At 44.9% G+C, this 18,807-nt stretch overlaps 2 protein-coding genes across 6 annotated transcripts in view; both read right to left on the reverse strand.

Moving 5' to 3' along the window:
- Positions 1–837, reverse strand: part of KIF13A (kinesin family member 13A) — a 105,737-nt gene extending 104,900 nt beyond the window's left edge. For all 5 annotated transcript variants that reach the window (XM_039712001.1, XM_039712000.1, XM_039712002.1 and 2 more), the window contains exons 1-2: positions 702–837; positions 408–498 (exon numbers count right to left, since the gene is read on the reverse strand). In XM_039712001.1, coding sequence (XP_039567935.1) covers positions 408–498; positions 702–756 — 146 coding nt within the window. In that variant the 5' untranslated portion in view covers positions 757–837. The remainder of the gene's footprint in view (positions 1–407; positions 499–701) is intronic.
- Positions 838–13,626: 12,789 nt separating this feature from the next.
- On the reverse strand, positions 13,627–17,792 carry NHLRC1 (NHL repeat containing E3 ubiquitin protein ligase 1). The gene is made up of 2 exons (XM_039712138.1): positions 16,594–17,792; positions 13,627–14,797 (listed from the first exon to the last, which is right to left on the reverse strand). Exons 1-2 carry the CDS (start codon positions 17,734–17,736, stop codon positions 14,618–14,620), a joined length of 1,323 nt encoding a protein of 440 aa, XP_039568072.1. The 5' UTR covers positions 17,737–17,792; the 3' UTR covers positions 13,627–14,617.
- Positions 17,793–18,807: the final 1,015 nt, after the last annotated feature.

The following is an 18,807-nucleotide window of genomic DNA, read 5'->3' on the forward strand; positions in this document are numbered from 1 at the left end:
CAGGTTACACCAAGTTGTTAACAGCCTACACACAAGGGAAATTTCTGAAAACAGCACACACAGTCTAAGTCCTTACCTACTCAACAGTTTATTTTTTGAGCAGTCAATCAAGAATCAACTTCTAAACCCGGGAGACTAACAGGAATCTTCTGTCTCCACACTGGGTACCTCCGACTCCCCCAGGAAGCCAGGTAAAGAAACTACCCTTACACCCCACGGATGCAAGCCCAGCGCAGCAGCCCCGGTCAGTGCTCGCCTGCCCTTCCCACTGCAGCCCCGAAAAGCACCGAGCGACACCCTGGGGACACCGCCACTGCCCTGACAAAGCCCAGCGAGGCGTCTGCGAGGGCGAGGCGGAGGAGCCGGGACTGGGCTTCCACTCGGGGCACGGCGCCTCGGGGTTTTACCTTTCTCCCTGCTTGGCGTTGGAAGGCGGCGGGTGAAGCACAGTCTGGTTCCCTTCCATCTCCACGATGCACTTGGTATTCAGGTCCAGCTCTGCAAGGCGACACGGCGGGGGGCTGTAGCCAGGGCGAGCGAGCGCACCCCCCTTCTCCCGGCACGCCGGGGCAGCTCGGCCCGCGGCGGCCCCGGGAGCGAGGGGCTGGGGCGGCGGCTGGCGGGGCTCCCCCGGGCAGAACGCGGGGGGCGCCGCGCTCCGGTGCCGCCCCCGCCCCGAGATGCCCCCAGACCCCGGTTACCTCTCTTGTTCATGGGCCGGACCCTGACGGCAACTTTCACCTTGGTGTCCGACATCTTCCCCGCTCCCGGGAGCGGCGGGCGGGCGGCCCCGCTCAGCGCCGGCGGCGGCAGCGACACGGCGGAGCGCCAGCGTCCATGCCGGGCCGGGCGCGAGGGCGGAGGGCCGGGGCAGGCGGGGAAGGCGACAGAGGGAGGGAGCGAGGGAGGGAAGGAGCGGAGAGGAGGAGGAGGGTCCGGCGCCGGGGTGGGCGGTGGTGGCGCAGCCCCAGCCGCCTCCTCGCTCAGCCGCGGGCCGCGCCGGCGCTGGCTGCCGACGGGCTCGCTCGCAGAACCGCCGCCGCCTCCCTGCCAATCCCCACCGCCATCTTCCGCCTCCTCCCGCCGCGCCGCCGGGAGTGCGGGCGCCCAGGCAGGAGGCGAGAGGGCGGGGAAAGGCGGTGGTGCCGGAGAAAGACGGAAACACCCGAGCGCCTTCGGAGCGGGGGCGTGGGGAGACTCCCTCTCCTCCCGTCCTTATCCTCGGCCAGCCGCTGCTTCCCAGGGAGCACGCGCGGAAGGATGCGCGTTGCGCGGGAAGGCGGCGCCGGCGGGAGCGGGGATGCCGCGGGAGCGGGATGCGGCCGCGGGCCCTGCCCGACAGCCACCGTGCTGCCTTGTGCAGGTGTACGCCGCCACCGCAGAGACACCGGCCTGCCCGACTGTGCGTCAAGTTTCCTTGGGGCAAGGAAAGGAACAGCCACAGTCTGCCACGGAAAAAATGTTATGGCGTCAGGGGATGTTTTTTTGACAAAATATGCACAAGCCAGGATGACCTGGGTGTAACGTGCACGTAGGCCTGGAAGCGGTGCAGCACCTCGAGGTGATGGAGCACGGAGCCCTGCTCGGGCTCCAGCCTGCATGTCACCTCCTTGGCTGTGAAGGGCTACCTGCGAAGCGCGGGGGCCACTCGCGCTGTCCTGCTGTCCCAGGCAGCGACAGGCCACCACTGACGAGTGCCGGCCCAAACACTGCAGGACAGGGTAGTGGCCAGTTCAGTATTGGGGGAAAGCGTTACAAGCAATGGTGTTTTATCCAGCAACCGAGAGCTCCGAGGATGGCTGAGCTTCCAGTGGGCAAGCCAAGAAATATTTTAGTTAAAAATGCAATAGGGTTCTTTGCAAAGTGTCTTGTTAAAACCTTTTCTCCCCAGAAGTATTTCCTTAGCTTCAGTAAAATATCTTCTAAAGAATCAATCCTTATATCGATGCAGCTGGCAGGAATCCCAGTGTAAAACAGCGATGTCTGTAACATTTTCTTTACGGAAGACAGGCTCAAGCTCAAATGGGATTATTCTGTCTACTCTGGGGCTAAACCACTGTTGGGAGAATGGGCTAAACAACCAGTGATGAATAGATAGCTGCACTGAGAAAGAGCAGACCTTTCAAACAGAGGTGGAAACAATGGAGGGAGGCTTAGAAGATCAACCCCTTCCCAGCTGCCAGCACACCAACCAGAAGGGCCCAGCAAAGCAACTGAGAGGACTGTTTCTGGAGGAGGCCTGGCTGTCCTGAATGGTCACAACTCGTAGGAATACTGAAAGGAAACGAGACACACTTTTAGCACAGCAGAAGAGAAAGGTTACCAAATAGAGCCGGGCATCTGGAGACTGTCAGCAGGAGTAGCTGGTGCACATGAACTTCTTGCCTGTAGAAGCAGGCATAAGGAATGAAGTTCATTATGAAATGCATCATAAGCATGTGGCCCAATGAGTAAAGAAAAGGAGTGATGTTGACATGGGACATCCTATTTACTGCTGTAGACTGTAAGAACCCAGATCAAAGTAAGCGCTGGCTCGAGACAAGGCATGAGGTCTGAAATGGCTGTGCAAACAGGGAGTTGTTCTGTGAAATTTGGACACTGCTGGGAAAGAGAAGACAGCCAACAGATGGAAGGGAAAATACTCCCTTCCGTCTCAATTTTCCACCTCTTAGTGGAAAAACTACATCATTGCAAGATTACATAAAAACAATTACATTAGCTGAAGAGAAACTAAAGGGAGTCTTTATGACATTGACTATGATTTTGGCTGTGGGAAGAAATTTTTACAAATGTCTGGTATAGGCTTGTGAATTATATTCCACCAATTGCAGGTACAGAAAGCCAGCTATGCAACACTCTTAGAAAAGGCAGACCCAACCTAGTTTATTCTAATGCAGACTGTAACTGTTCACTTCTTGTGAAATTCTGATTTATTCAAGTGTTAGGTAGTTGAGAAAGGGACTTTTAATCTTTCATTCACATCAATATACCCTGAGAAACAACCGCCAAAAATGTTGTCTTGGTTCTGCAAGGTGTTTCTCCCCTCTCAAGAAAGGGCTTTTGGCAACATTTATACCATGGCCTGACCACACCTACTGTGCAGCATGCTAATAGTAGAATGTATTTCTGGTCTTCCCTAATCCTTTTCCATTGCAGCAGAATAGGAAGAGTTTATGTTATAGAGGCCCCATGAGATTATTAGGTAGATCAAAGAACAATCAGTGAATTCAGGCCGATGAGACGTTTCTCTTCTGGCATTGTATCTCCCCATTGAATACCATATGGAACCCTTTACATCTCTGTCTTTGCTACCGGTAGCAACTGAGGATGAATGTCTCTCACCTGTCAGAATTTGTTAACTTGATCAGTTTACATGCCCCGTGGGAACTGGCAAGGGATACTGATGGGTCGCTAACCCATCGGAATTAGCTGCCAGCTATCTCAGACATGCTGATGGATGGATGGGAGATACTGGATAAGAAATGACAGCTTACTGCTTCAGCAATGAAAAAAGATGAGAGCTGGAGAAAGTGGAGACCCATGGTGAGTGGGGGGAACTCAGATGGAAACATGGGGATAAAATCATCTGGAGCCGTCCTTCCCTGATTTCCCTTTCCTCTCCCTGTTTTCCTCCACCCTCTATTTTTTTCTGGCTCTCTACTACTGCAGTCAATAGGAATTTTGGAGCTTTACTAGGGCCAGGATTTAATCTTGTCTGTTTCTTTTTTCCCATCTGTTTCGTTCTTCTTTCTTGCCTTAGAGCATTTCTGTACATTTGCCCATTGATCCACAAAGAGCAAAGAGCATAAATGAAACATTGCTCCTTCCTTTGGTTTGGTGGGAAGTTTCAATTGCTCCTCATCTTCCCAAGGCATAACACAGGTAATGGGATGTGATGTGATTTGCCCATGTCTTCCCATATATTCTGAGCAGGAGGATCAATTGCTCTGCTTCATGACATGGAAATGGGGGATGATGCTGTGCATCCAGGTTGATGCCTGAAGCACTGATGGTGTTCTGGTGACCTCCTTTCTACAGCAAAGGGCAAGGAGAAATGTCACGGAGCCTGCCAAGAATATCCGTCTTGTCAGCAGCATCCCCAGCACATACCTTACTGTGCCTGACTGATGCATGCTGTCACTGGCACATCTAACTTCATCTCGTGTCACAGGAGCCAGAGGGGAGGAGGAGCTGGCAGCAGTGGGAGCATGGGAAACCATTGATATTTTTTTGGTGTTGAAAGTGATAAAAGAAAGACAAAGTGTTTAATTTTACAGCACCTGAAATCCAAGAGATGCTTACAATGAAAATTTTTACTACTAAATTTAACTCAAGGAGTGTATTTTATAACACTGGCACAAATAAGAGTTTTGTGTTTCCAGAATTTTACTAAGTATTTTTTAGAATTTGAATTAACAGAGAAAAAACCTCTATTTTGAACCCAAACACGTTATAGCATCATCCAGTCAGAAAGAGGTAAAATTAACAAATATATTATATTTGTAATATAAATATAAATATATATAAATAAATATTATAAAACAAACAGATATTTAAAGGTTAATAATCTAATACATTACACTTAAGTTAGGGAAAAAAACAGGAAGAAACCATAGCTTTAACAAAAATAATTGATAAATTGTTCACTTTTCATGTTGTTGAAAAATAAGAATGGCTCATAATTAATGCAATTTTTAAAAATAGCATTTAGCACATAGGAAGGATGCATGGTCATTATAGAAGGAAGAAATATTTCATATTGGAGGAGTGGGATAAAATATGACTATATTTGTGACAGGACACAAATGAGTGTCCTGTTATGTAGACAAACTTGAATTTTTCATTTAATAAGATGCATTTAGAGAGCACCTGGGGAAGAAAATGTCTGCCCATTATTGCACACCAGGAACCAAATTTCTGTCACACATCACTGGGTTTGCAAGTAACCCTGCTGGGCAGGTGGGCTGAATTTACAAGAGTGTGAGGGCAGGAATTTAGCTAGTGACCTGTCTGAGGGCACTTTTCAGGCTGCTTTTCCACTTCCTTCTTGCTCCAAATTCAAGCTGGACGTTAGTCAGGCTGGATGGTTGCCACCTCTGTCTTATCAAAGATCTGTTTTGACTGTCTCTAAAGCTGTGCAGGAGGCATGAAAATTGTCCTCTATGTCCAGCATATTTATGGCAACACTCTGGGCCCAGAAAGGGGCTGCAGTGACAAATGCTCTTCTGACACTCAGTAAAAAAAATGAAGCAGTGTGAACTGCCAGCATTAAGAACAAACGCAGAATATATGCACCTAAACATTACCCTGCCTGACAGGTGCTGCTCAAAGCTACACAAGGCAAATAGCTTTGAACAGGCACTGCAGTTTAAACCTACCTAAGCTCTGAACAGTGTTGGCTTTCTGTGATGAACAGACTAAATCTGTGTTTACAGGCTAATTTACAAATGTTTTGAATTACCTGATTGGTTTCACCTCCATGGGTGATGACCTCTGCTAGACCCTAGCTCTGCCTCCATGCCCACCTTGGCTGCTGCACAGTAGATCTCACACTGGGATCAGAGGTGAACAATTAGAACAAATGAATGTTCCCAAGACAGGCATAATCACATCTCCATCGAGCTGAAACATTCCTTGCTGTGTGGGGGAAAATATCACATGCAATTTCACTGAAAAAATCTGATATTTTCTCCCTGCCTCTGATACAATATTGCAATAGGGTTTTATAAACTGTCATCCCAAAATCAGTGCAGTAAATGAAACTAACCCACCTGTAAGTGGAGTTGCTCAATTTTAGCTACATTTGCAGAGGACAATCTCTTTGCTCCACTCACTGAAGAAGGGGGGGCAGGGAGCTCTGTTCCCCATTTTCTATCACTTAGAACAGAAAAAATAGTTTCAAATTACTGTGGGAACTTTAATGGTCATTACTACCTACAGATGAGAAGTCCTATTAATAGAAATAAATGAGCTTAGAAGCAGAGTAATGCAGCTATAGCAAAGAAACTGATGTGAAGTAAAAAAAGGGGGAAAAGGTAGCAAGGAAACTGATGGGAAGTAAGGAAAAATTCTTTATAGTGTTCATATACATTTCCCTATACTACAAAAGTGTGACTAAAGCTTTTACTGAATCAAAACGGAACCTTACTGTCATCTTGGGAGGGATTTGGTTATGGCAGGAAATTTAACATCCCTACAATTATAACCTCAGATATGAGCAACAGTTGTGTTTTCCTCTGACAGCTAGTTGTGTTCTATGTAGCTCAAATTCCTTAGTTGTGCAGGAAAGAAATGGTGCCTTTATTTACATTTTTGTTGCTACTGATGTTAATTATCTGTACACCATCCCTTTTTTACTTCAGGAACACTCCACCCCCAGCTCAAATACCTTCCCAAATTTGTTTATACCAGGGAGAGCAGGTCCAGTCCAGTCATCCTGGACTCAATGAAGTAATAGCTGAATGAAAACCTATGTAGTTCAGTAATCACTTCAGTTATTTCCTACAGTGAAAGAAGAGGTACAGATGACATGATAAAAAGCCTACCTGAGATTCCACATGGAAAACTTAAGTACAGCATTTAGGAAGAGGAGTTCAAAACAGAACAGACCCATTAAAGGGTTACTGGGAGAACTGTGGAATGGTGAACATTATCAAAGAAGAGCAGACTAAAAAAGTTCCGTTTGTTTAGTCTAGCAAAATAAAGACTGAGAAGGGATATGGCTGTTTATGCTTTCTTTCAGGCCAGTAAAAAGCATGGTGCTACTGAAGTTCCAGGAAAAACACTAGGACAAGAACAAATGGGAGTAAACTCTCTTTTATACAGTCCTTTTATTCCATGCTGCATAAGGAGGAGCACTGCCAGCAAGTTAAGGGATGTGATTCTGCCCCAGCTCTGGTGATGCCACACCTGGAATGCTGTGTCCAGTTTGGGGCTCTCCAGTACAAATGGAGACATGGAGATAATGGAGACAGTCCAGTGAAGGACCACAAAGATTATTCAGGCTCTGGAGCATCTCCTAAGAAAAAGGGCTGAGTCAGCTGGGGCTATTTAGCATGGAGAAGACTCAAAGGGAGGAATCTTATCAATGTAAGATACATCTGAAGAGGGGTGCAAAGAAGAGGGAGCCAGGCTCCCAGTGACAGGCCAGGAGACAATGGGCACACATTGAAACACAGGAGGTTCCCCCTGAACACTGGGAAACACTGCCTAGTGACTGACTACTGGCACAGGTTGCCCACAGAGGTAGAAGAGGCTTCATCCTTACAGATACTCAAAAGCCATCTGGACAAGGTCCTGTGCAACCAGGTGGCCCTGCTTGGGAAGGAGAGTTGGACCAGATGGGCTCCAAAGGTCCCTGCCAACCTCAATCCTTCTGTCTCAGGCTGGAAATGAATTGACTTCTACCCCCAGAGGAATGGCTTCCTACACAGAAGACCAGAGGACTAAATTAAGCTAATTTTAATAGTGAGCTTGATTGGGTTAGGTGGCGTGATAGCAGGGAACCTTTCCTGCTGACCCTACCAGACATGTGCCACTATACAGTCTTTAAACATCATGGTGATGATAATGTTTTATGGTAGTGGAAAGGGAAGGGTAAGGAAACAGTTTTGTACTCTTAAAAAGAAAGATCACAAAGCCCCAAAGGAGCTGCCATCATCTATCTGTGGTTAAGATAACTATTAAGTTTTGAAAAGGGATTGATGTTAAATTAATAGAATTTTTTCCCTTTTTTTTTTCTTTCAGTTTTCTCCTATGTATTAGTAGAAATCAGATGCTTTCCCTAAGTAAAAACAAAGTGTCACAGCTGGTTTGTAAAGTTATTTACAATTTAAATCAGTAGGCAGGCCCCAGTGAACTGAAGGAAAGGACAACCCTGCCATTATTCCCCCTACCCAGAAAGCTCTCACCCCTCTTCATCTTTATGATTAGGAATGTCTGGTATGCAAGCATCACTCCAGCACATCCATGCAGTTCTCTGGTGACTGCAAGTCCCAAATTGAGATTAAGGGCACTTGTAAATAGGGAGCTGGCTCACAAACATTGTCCAGAGCATCACTAATTATTATGCATTTGCTAAGTGCAGGTGTGTGCTTTTCCACAGGTAGGAAAAGTGAGTCTGCGGCCTTCAAGTGCCTTCAGTTAGCAAACAGATACTACATGCAGACTGTCAGACACACAGCAGTGTTCAGACTCTGTCTTCAGAGGTGAGCTTTATGCTCAGTAGGGGTAAGTGGGAAAGCTGTAAATATAAACAATCTGATTAGTGCCAGCAGCCTCTTGGAGCAAAAGAGCAGCTTTCCTATTAACCCTTCTGCACTTAGTCACAGTCCCCTTGCTGGTTTACTTTTTGCTTTGAGAGAAAAGCTGAACTTAGCTGGCTGCCATGGGAGAGACTTGGAACTGGGGCCCTGCCCCTGGGAGGAAGAGGAGGGTGGGGAGGGAGGAGTACATCCACCAGGCTTGCTGACTAAGTAAGCTGAGCTGTTAACTGTGCTGGCCAAGCCAAAATTCCTCCTTACGCAATTACTTTTAAGCGATGCCGGCAAATAAGCACTCTAGCCAAACGTGTTATCTTCATGAAGTGTGGAGAAGAAAAGAAGCTCTTGCTTGAAAGAGATTAGAAAGAAGAACAGTACACAGGGGCACATCAGCAAAGTAAGAAGCTGAGTGAGGCAAAGCCTTGAGAGAGGAGGTGGAATTGTGTTTGTTAAAACATATGGAAGTCAGCTCAGCACAGATCTTGGATCTGTGTGCTGTCTATTGAAGTCATCAGGAAGATTCACATTAAGTTGAGCAGGTTTCATCAGTTCCTGTAGGAGGTAGAAACAAGTGCTGAAGGTGCTAATTAAGGTGCATAATAAGACTTATGATCTCTTATTTAGAAAACAAAACACCCCATCATTTCTCCTCCCATTTCTCTCCAGTCTGAAGAAAACATAACAAAACCAATAATCTCATAACTACCACCACCACCAAAATTAAAAACATACCAAAAATAATAATCTCATAACTACCACCACCACCAAAATTATCAGCAACAGATAATACTCTCATTTGTCTATTGAAGACTGTCAAAGAGTGCAACCACTGAGTATCCTTTGTTGTCATGTCACTTCAAATTCCATCTTCTTTAACATATTACAAAAGCCTTGCTCTTTGCAGGTTGAAATATAAATTGAAGAACAGATAGCCTATGGAAGCTTCCAAGCTTCTTATAAGTTGTCTACACCAGCATTTGATAGGAAAACTCAGACCAGTTATAGGAATCACCCACAAAATCCAAGACAGTGTCATGGTCACTGGGACCAGCCTGCTGCTATTGCAGAGGACTGAAAAAAACCCAAACAAAGCCAGGTGACTTGCAATTTAGTAACTTCTGATTTAATTTTTCCCACAGTCACTATTACAAATGGAGCTGCACAGGAGGAGCTGGGGTAGAAGGATTCCTAAAACTGTTAGTCCACACACAGTTTTGTTTGTACAGTCCCTCTTCTCTCCTGTAATAAAGCTTGCATTGCCTGTCTCCCAAAGGCATTCCCTGAATGACTTAGGTCCTTTCCCACCATTCATATTGTGATCTGAGGTTTCCTCCCTTTAATCTGACAGCAAAGATGAAAGGCTGTTTTAGAAAAGTAACACAGCACAACCAAAACATGGACAGAACCTCTGGGGGAATTAACCTTTCTTCTGAAATCAAAGTGGTGAGGACACATATAGACACTCCAGTTTGACTGAACAAGAGCTAATGAAAAATACAGTTCAGGAACGGACCAAACCAGCTGGGAATAATGGGTAAGGTTTATGCAGAAGTCACAAATAGAAACAATGTGATTTCTGAAATTCAGAAATCAAAACTTTAGCCTTATCATTAAGAACACTGACTTAAGGTTTAAGTCAAGTCAAACAAAAGGGTGAAAGTCCATGACTTGATATAGATGTCTGATAATAATTCAGTTGCATGGCTTTTATTTCAGCAGTGAGAGAGATACAAGAAAGACAAGATTTACTTCTGCCTTCAAGGTACACTTTTCTAAGTGGTTTGGGTTTTGGTTTTTTTGGGTTTTTTGGTTTTTTTTTGAATCTCAGTAACACTGACACAGTGGAAATATGTGAAATATAGTATCAGCTGCATTTTAATGATAATATCATCCAAGTACTGAACAGCTTTATGAACATGACAAAATAAATTACAAAAAGCTCTAATTCTGGACCTGGGGTAACTTCAATTTCACTTTGCCATACTAGGGAAGAAATGGTGCACTTTTCACTTGGTCTTTAAAAGGCAGCAATCCTTCTTGCAAAATAAAACTAAAAGTGGCTAACTACCCTGCAGTCTTAGAAATCTTTTCACACAGTCTTCTTGGGACTAGAACCTACAGTGTAATCTCTACTACAGTGTAAACACCACACCTTTTCTAAACTGTTGGCTAAGACTAAAAACCTCCTCTGTAGGATCTGCAAGACATGTTCAGGTATAAGGTCTGCACTGAAGCTGGTCCAAAGTGGGTCTTGCCCTAGCTTGTTGGTTACTGAGCAACTGCACATGCCAAAAGGGAAGTGTGGTATTGCTCCACTCAGTCTAAAGGACTGTTAGGAACCAAGCAAGGGTTCAGTATGTTATGAAAGAATAAATAAGAAAAGCTAAACTATTAGAATAAATGTCTTTCACAAAGGATTTCTGATGCTGAAAGGTATAATTGCTTATAATATATTCTAAACATACAGAGGACTTTCAGCACATAAAACCCCAAAGCAGCATTCCCAGAAATTGTCATTGTAAAGTCTGCTGCAAAGACTTCTCCAGGGCAAACCTCTGTACTAGCCTGAATCTCCCTGACTTCAAGCCCAGTCCTGCAGCCTTTATTTATGTGGACAATTCCATTTGCAGTACTCATGACTGCACAGATAAACGGCTCATGACAGAGCAAGCCTCAACTCAAACAAGTCAGTTCAAGTAATATTAGGAATAGAAAAAGACTAATACACGTAATTTAAATACTTCTGGCTCCATAATATCATGCTGTAAGTTGAGGGGAAGTTGGCAGAGAACTCACTGAAGAGCCCTATTTCCTACCTAATTAAGGACAATGACAGATAAGGGAGCCAGGCACATCCTTTTCATATTAAAGTTATTATATATTTTTAATACTTAATCTGTCTGACTCTTTTTGCTAGATTTCTTATAAAGCATATTTTAATGACATTCTATTTCTTCTCATGGTAGTGCCTTAGTCTGTGATAGTAAGAGACACAATCATTCTTTGTTTCTTACTTTTAGTACAGATCAGTAGTTACTAAATACTGGTTAATACTGGTTAAATTCCATAGTCCATATTAATCAGGAAGTCATACTAGGTGAGTATCAAATGGGTGTTACCTTTCATCTATTCATATTTGGAAAAATTCTCAGTAAGAGTTACCTCCTGTGATTATGTAGTGTATAGTTTTTTTAAGAGCTTTTTTTTTTTGTACTAGAAGTTTTAAAAGCAAGCTTTGAAAAAAACATTTTATCTTTTTTTTTGGTTGGTTGGTTGGTTGGTTTTCTTAGTATCTTCAGAGTTTTCTCAAAGTAAATTCTTTCTTTTTCTCAGTTATAATTTTAGATCTCTAATCCTATGTCTTGCCTAAAATTGCCTACCCTTTAGTCATTACAGAGCATATAATGGTATTTAAAGTATTTAAAATGTTTTATGGAATTTTGTGACAAGCAATAGTTTCCTGATTTAAAAAATATATTCCATGAAAACAGGATTTTTTCTCTCACCTGAACTCTCTGCCCATAGTTCTCTCACCTGTGAGCAAAGAATAAAAATTGCCTACATTAAAAGGGATCTTTAGGAAAATGCTACAGATGTATTAATTCAATTACAGGGAGCACACTTCCCTAAAATGCCTAGCTTGATCTTTATTTCCCCAGATTTTTGCTACAAACTAACAGATAATAGAAGTTACAGGTAACTGATAGCCCTCCTAAGCATCGCCATCTGAAAAGTGTCTAATTGTTGCTGGAAGATCTGTTCAAATGCAGGTTATTCCTCTGCCAGAGGTAAATACTAATCAAAAGGCAACAGCCCTTATCATCTTGTCCATTTTGCAGGCTGAAATGCTTCACCCCTTAAGAATGCATTCCTTTTATTGGAATGATGGGTGTGCTCTGGGCTCTGACTTGGTGGAGTTCACTCTCTGCTTAAGCCACAGACACCTTCCATTAATTTTTTTTCCTTTTCAGAGCTGATCTCCTCCTTTCTATTCTTAATGTGAAATTTGAGCATTTCAAAACCACACACTTTTGTGGAGAACACTGGAAGCAATTATCTAGGAATACATTGTGGTTTGGAAAAGTATTAATTTCCATGATTTGTAGGAAACACCAAAGGAATTAGTAACAAGATCATCAGTATAGTGTCAAAACATCTTCCAAAATCAGGAAGGCACCTCCCAGACAAGAGGGTGATTAAACACAGACTCTCCCTGCCTTATTAAGGTAACCTTTTGATGGGAACTCTAAGATCTAGCCTGAAGTCTGCCAAAGGCTTCCCTTGATTCTCAGCTCCCTTGTCTGCAGCTGCAGGGCCAAGACATTTGTACTGTATTTGCCTCATAGAGAGGTTGGAGTGCCAAATTCAGGAATATCTCTAAATCTCTTGGAAAGCAGTAGTGAGAAAAAGGTGTAAGTGCAATGCATCATCTGCTCCCTGAGAACCTCTCCAGTATTAGAGAGCTTTGAAGCTGTCCAGGAGAGTCAGACGTGTTACACAAAGGAGGCACTTTAGAGAAAGCCTGGATGTTTATGTAACACTATCAAAGAAGAGCTTGCTGTTCTCCGAACGATCTGTCAATTCTCCTGAGATGCCTGAATGAAAAGCAAGGTTTAGAACTCACTTGAAAAATATCTGTATTTTAGCTTTGCTCCTGTGGAGGGAAGCCGTGACTCACAGGTGACAGGTAAAGTGTAAGATGAGCCTATGAGAAGAGTCAGGGAAAAAAAATGAGAAGAGAGAGAAGGGAAGGGAAGGGAAGGGAAGGGAAGGAAAGGAAAGGAAAGGTAGGCTATCATCTTGATGGACCTGCTCTATAACATTCTTCGTGGTTTGGGGGCTGGATATTACAGGAGATCCCCTCTTCCCCTGAAATCAGGCCATATTCAAAAATGCTATAGTGATGTTACATGCATGCTTTGGGAAAATATAAAGATCAAACTGATGTGCACGGCAATGTGACTGGAGGGAATGGACAGGTGCTCAAATGGACAAAATGGCCAAAATAAAATAAATTTTACTTTTTTTTTCACCCTTTTGCCAAGATTCATAAATTTGAAAAAAACATATTATCTAAAATTATTTTCTTCACAAGCAAAAAATATATATATATATATGTTACAGAACATCAACTCAATATGCATTTCTGAAACTCCTCTGACTCCTTTAATTCCTCAACACTGTAAACGTATCCTGATTTGTTTGTATGTAACGTGAGATCAGTGCTTAAAAATAAACCAAATAGGAATCTCAGAGTGTGTGTGTATGTGGGTGTGGGTGTGTGGGTGCAGGTGTACAACAGACATAGCAATCTCTGCTGGGGCTGAAAACATGACACTAAAGGAAGACTGTCCATTATATTTATTTGGTTTTAATCCAATGGCTAGAGCATGAGGTGCAGAAAGTTAAGCAAAGGTGATGAATCCATAAAAAAAATTAAATAAACTCAACACTAACTGTCACTGAAGCATCTAGACACAGTCCTGTGTTCCTTTCAAAATGGAATGGCCACCACTCTTTTCCAAAGGTAAGCACTATCTAGCTATCCCCATTGTAAGCACATCCAGTCAGATCCCAAACCTAAAGAATCAGTTCAACCATGGGCCCTTCAATATTTGCCATCCTTCTCTCAGGACATAAGATTTTGTGTCAAAAGAAAGATTTCAGCTTTACTGCTGCATTTTCCCTTCAGCACCAAAGAATTAAAAATTTTTAATATTTGGTTTTATATAGTTCATTACGGCTTCTCAATTTAGGCACCTGCATCAAATTAATTAAGGCAGAATGTAATGGTTCCTTCGATTCAGTGTTGTACAACACTAAGCACCAAGCTGTAGAGTAAAAAGAAAAGTTGCAATGTTCACAGAAGTTTGCTTTTAGTAGGTAGGTAAAGCAGGGACTGCAGGAGATGGCACAAAGAAAAAACAATTCTATTAGGTAGAATAAAGTCCCAAAGTTTATTTTGCTTACAAACCCAAAAATCAAGTGACTTCTAGTTACCAAAGGAGTCAGGAACAGAATGGGCAACAATGGGAGTTTTTATAGATTTTAAAACAGTATGAGTCAAATGTTTAAAAATCAGCATTTTAGCCGCTGGAAAGTTGCATACATGGCAGTAGGTCCTAGGAAATTTTCCCATCCATGAATTTAGTAGCAAAAACAAGCTCCTGGTGCACACAAAGGTTTGAGAATATGAAAGCTCACAGCCCATGGTTCAGAGGAAGTGTTACTGTGACAAAGTATTAATTATGTATGAATACAGCATTGGTGGCATTGCATGCATTTTGACACACAGCAGTCCCCCAAAGGAAGTGTTATCTAATTGGTTCTATCAAAGGCAGGCATCTCCTTGGCATCTAGAAAGGCATATATAATCCAGGGGTCTCCTTCTCTGAGTAAATTTCCTTCCTGACCTCCCAGCTGGGCTCCTGCTCAGGGCCATGCAGTTTGTATTGCAGAACAGCCAAGAGGATTTCTGGTTCTTCCAAAGGCACTTGCTGTCTGGCCAGGCAGTAGAGAAGTCTGAAAAATACCAACTGTGCACTTCCATATAATTTTCAGTAGCAAAAAATGGCCCTATAACAACTTCTGCAGGATATCACCAAACAGAAGAAAAAACCCTCTACAGGCAACTGCTATACAGAAATAGTGTAGTAACAAGGAAACACATGATGAAAAAACATGAGGAATTATCACTAAATTATTAAAATATAGAAGTAAGCAGATCACACTTTACTGGCACTGTTCAATTAACCTTTACAAATAGCTGCAATTAATACATTTGTTTTGTTTATATAAATGTTGACATGAGACAGATTAACACATTGGCTGAATTAGAGGGCTAAACTGCTCCAATTTAATGCAAGTTTTTGGTAAATCACTGGTGCTGTAACACATGCAGTTATTAAATGCCCTGAAGTCAGACCAAAAGCCAGATAAAAAATTTACTGATAGATTGCCTGTGAATTGCAAATTACATTAGTTAATATTAATGATTTCAATTACTAAAAGAAATTACCCCCAAAGTTTTATGCCATTTTAATCTACTCATCTCTACCTCAGATAGCATTTACATTTATATCAAACTTCATTTTAATGTGGAACTACCTAAGTAATCATTTTAGCAGCATGTAAATGCCTAAAAATGCAGCAGTGACTTCTAGTGGGGGTGTTAAATCCTTCTCAAAATAAGTCATGTATAGCATAATTTCCACTATGCAATAAGGCAAAAGGACTTGTGTCCACAGTAAAACTGTGAGAATATAAACGAGAATATAATATCACTGTGAATAAAACAAGAGAATATAAACTGATCTAAATCTCCTGTGTGTTCACAATTAACAAAATCTCATTTGGAAGCTACAAAAAAAAAAAAAAAAGGCTTACCTCTCACTCTCTCACTAACATTTCAATTTGCAGTTGAATCCTGGGGTTTGGAAGTGCAAAAGCACCATATTAATGATAAAACAGGGGCAGGTAGTGCTGAAAACCTCCCACATGTAGCTGTGTTAGCAGCAGAGCCAACTCAAACTTACATATGCAGGAGTATTTGTGGTCTAAACGTGAATACTTCAAGAGGCTTTTCAGTAAAGCCGCCCACGGTGTGTAACCACACACCAGATTATCTCCAGGTAAAAACACAGACTTGGGCATTTTAGAGTAAGACAAAGTCCTCCAGTACAACCTTAATAAAGGTGGAAAGAAACTAGGAGAAAAAAGAGTGCCCCTAGAAATGCATTTTCCTGGAAAAAATAGACTTTGAACATGATTTCACTTCTCATAACTCACTCATCAGTGGTAGCTCCTCCATCACAATGATTTTAGCTGGATTTATGCAACCTTGGATGGTGGCTTCCAATTCTCCTATCATTCTGTCAAGGCAATCTCTTCCTCGTGCACAATTCCTGGAAACAGTTCTGTCAGAAGTGTATCTATACTTAATTAAGAATAGTGATAACTATGTGCTGGGGAATGTAAATAAATAATTCATTACTTTCACACGTGCTGGTCTTCAATTACGTGTCAAAAAGAACCAAAAACACTTGGTTGTCAAGGCATGGGATAGTTTTAAAATGCTAAGTGATTTGTTTGGTTGATTTGTTGTTGGCTACAGGCAGCAACAGCCAGGTCCTCTCCCACAGGCAGGCAAGAGACCTGATACAAGTTTTGCAGGAAGCACGGCGTGTTGGTCAGAGGCTGATTTCACTCAAAGCCCCAAAACTGCATCCTCCCTCCACTCCTACAGACTCCAGAACTCCTCATGCTTTATGGCCAGAAGCAGCTTGAGCCTGCAGCAGTAAGCATCTAAGCTCACTCAGCTAGAGCTATATACCTTCACTGAATGATCACCGCTGTCTAAAACGACGAGGGAATTGTTTGCCGTGTAAGTCAGTCCGACAGGATAACAAAGCCCGTGGCTAATTAGAGGATTAAAGACGGGAAATTCCTCAGGTTTCCCTAAGCATATGACAGCCTGGCTACAAACATCTGTTACTATAACACGACCTTCTTTGTCAAAGGCCACAGCCGTAGCATATATTCTGGAGGGGAAAACGAGGTTCAGGCCGAAGCTGTCCACCTGGCCGATGAGATCCATCTCCGCACTGAATATCGTCACTCGGGTGCTGCCCCTGCTCGCACCTCGAGCTTTCAGGTGCTCTACTACCACGACAGCACCCGAGGTCTGGCAGACTGCAACCGCCCTGGGGCTGACGAGCCGGGACCGGATCATCTGGCACTTCCTCAATTCCCCCCTTTGGAAGTCGGCCGCCAAGCGGTAGAGCGCGCCGGCCTCCGAGTCGGTCAGGATTACTTCGCTCCCGGGGGTGGCATCCAAGCCCCAGGGCAAACAGAAGCTTTCCCGGACCGCCAGCACCCCCCTTCCCTCAGAATCGAAGGCCTTCACGGAGCAGTCCCCGCCGTCGGTGACCACCACGTGCCCGTCCGACGTGACGGTCACATCGAGCGGATACTTGATGTCGTTGCTCGCGTCCCCCCGCTCCCCGAACCGCCGCAGGCAGAACCCGCTCGGCCCGAAGACGTGGATCCTCTTCTTGCCGTCGTGTGCCACTGCCAGGCCGCCCGACCCGGGGCAGGCCGCCACCCCGGTGGGGTTCACCAGCGACCCCCAGCCCCCCAGGCACAGCCGCAGCCCGAGCCCCGCGGGCGCCGCCGCCGCCGCCCCTCCGCCGCTCCTGCCCAGGGCCGAGGCGAGGCCGCCGCCGGCGGGGCCCAGGAGCTCCAGCAGCTGCAGCAGCGGGCGGCAGTCGCTGGTCTCGGCCGGGCCGCAGAGCCGCCGGCAGAAGGGACACTCCAGCCTCTGGCGCTCGGCGCCGGCCAGGGCCCCCACGCAGCCCCGGCAGAGGACGTGCCCGCAGGGCAGGTTGAGCGGCCGCCGCTGCCCGTCGGGGCCGTACGGCTCGAAGCACACCCGGCACTCCAGCAGGCTCAGCTCCGCCTCGTCCTCCGCCGCCATCCCCGCCTGAGGGGAGCGACCGGAGCCCCCGGGCCCAGCGGGGCGGGCGCTGAGCGCGGCCGAGGCGGGCGCGCGCCCCCTGCGGGCCAGCGGGGGCGGAGCCGCGCCCGGGCCGCCCTTCCCGCCGGGAGCGCGGCCGTGCCTGCGCCCGCCGCTGCGCCCGCACCTCCCCCGTGCGCACACATCCACCAGCACATCCCAATATCCACCAGAATATTCAACCACCCGCCAGAATATTCACATACCCGCCAGATTCTTACAGACATCCAGACATCAAGTTACCGTACCGCTACTAGCTCTCTTTATGCCCCTACCAGAGTAAGGAATTGAGCCACAATTTTACAGAATTGTGGAATCACTGGATGGTTTTGATTAGAAGGGACCTTGATGATTATCTAGTTCCAATCCTTCTCCCATGGGCAGGGATGACCAGGATAGATCAGGTTTTTCAAAGCTTCATCCAGCCCTTGAACACTTCCAGAGATGGGGGCATCCACAGCTTCTCTGGGCAACATGTTCCATTCTCCTCACACTTGCACTAAAGAATTTCTTAATATATCACCTAAACATACTATCTGCCAGACTTCCCCTTGCCCTGTCACTACATGCCCTTGTACAAAGTCTCTTTCCAGTTCTCCTGCAGGCCCCTCAGGTACAGGAAGGCTGCTCTAAGGTCTCCTCAGAGCCTTTTCCAGGCTGAACAATGCCAACTCTCTCAACCTGCGTGGAGATGTACTGTGGAGATGTACTCCATCCCTGTGAACACCTTGGTTTCATTGGATTTTCCCACTGTTCTGGCAAAATTTAGAAAATATTTACATTCATCAGTAGTAGACACATTTCTCAGACAGGCACATACACACATTTCTGTCAGGTGCATGGACAGCATGTGCTCCTTCTGCTAGGTGTATTTACAGGGTATTCTCAGAGTAGTTACAGGGTACACACAGATCTTACACATCCTAAAATGGCTATTTTGGCACACGGCATTGCTCTTCCCAGGCTATTGCATGCCTGGGAGTTCTGTGCAGGACACCACAGAGCATGTGGCAGCCTCGTGCCAAGCGCCTG

Source organism: Passer montanus, unplaced genomic scaffold (assembly GCF_014805655.1).
Source record: "Passer montanus isolate IOZ18808 unplaced genomic scaffold, ASM1480565v1 scaffold26, whole genome shotgun sequence".
Classification (NCBI taxonomy): Eukaryota; Metazoa; Chordata; class Aves; order Passeriformes; family Passeridae; genus Passer; species Passer montanus.

Bases quoted from the DNA above. Each gene is read 5' to 3' on its own strand.
- NHLRC1 (XM_039712138.1), bottom strand. From the start codon at position 17,736: ATGGCGGCGGAGGACGAGGCGGAGCTGAGCCTGCTGGAGTGCCGGGTG. The intron at 14,798-16,593 runs GTATATAGCTCT...GGAAGTGCACAG, and splicing joins GCGGTGATCATTCAGTGAAG to TTGGTATTTTTCAGACTTCT.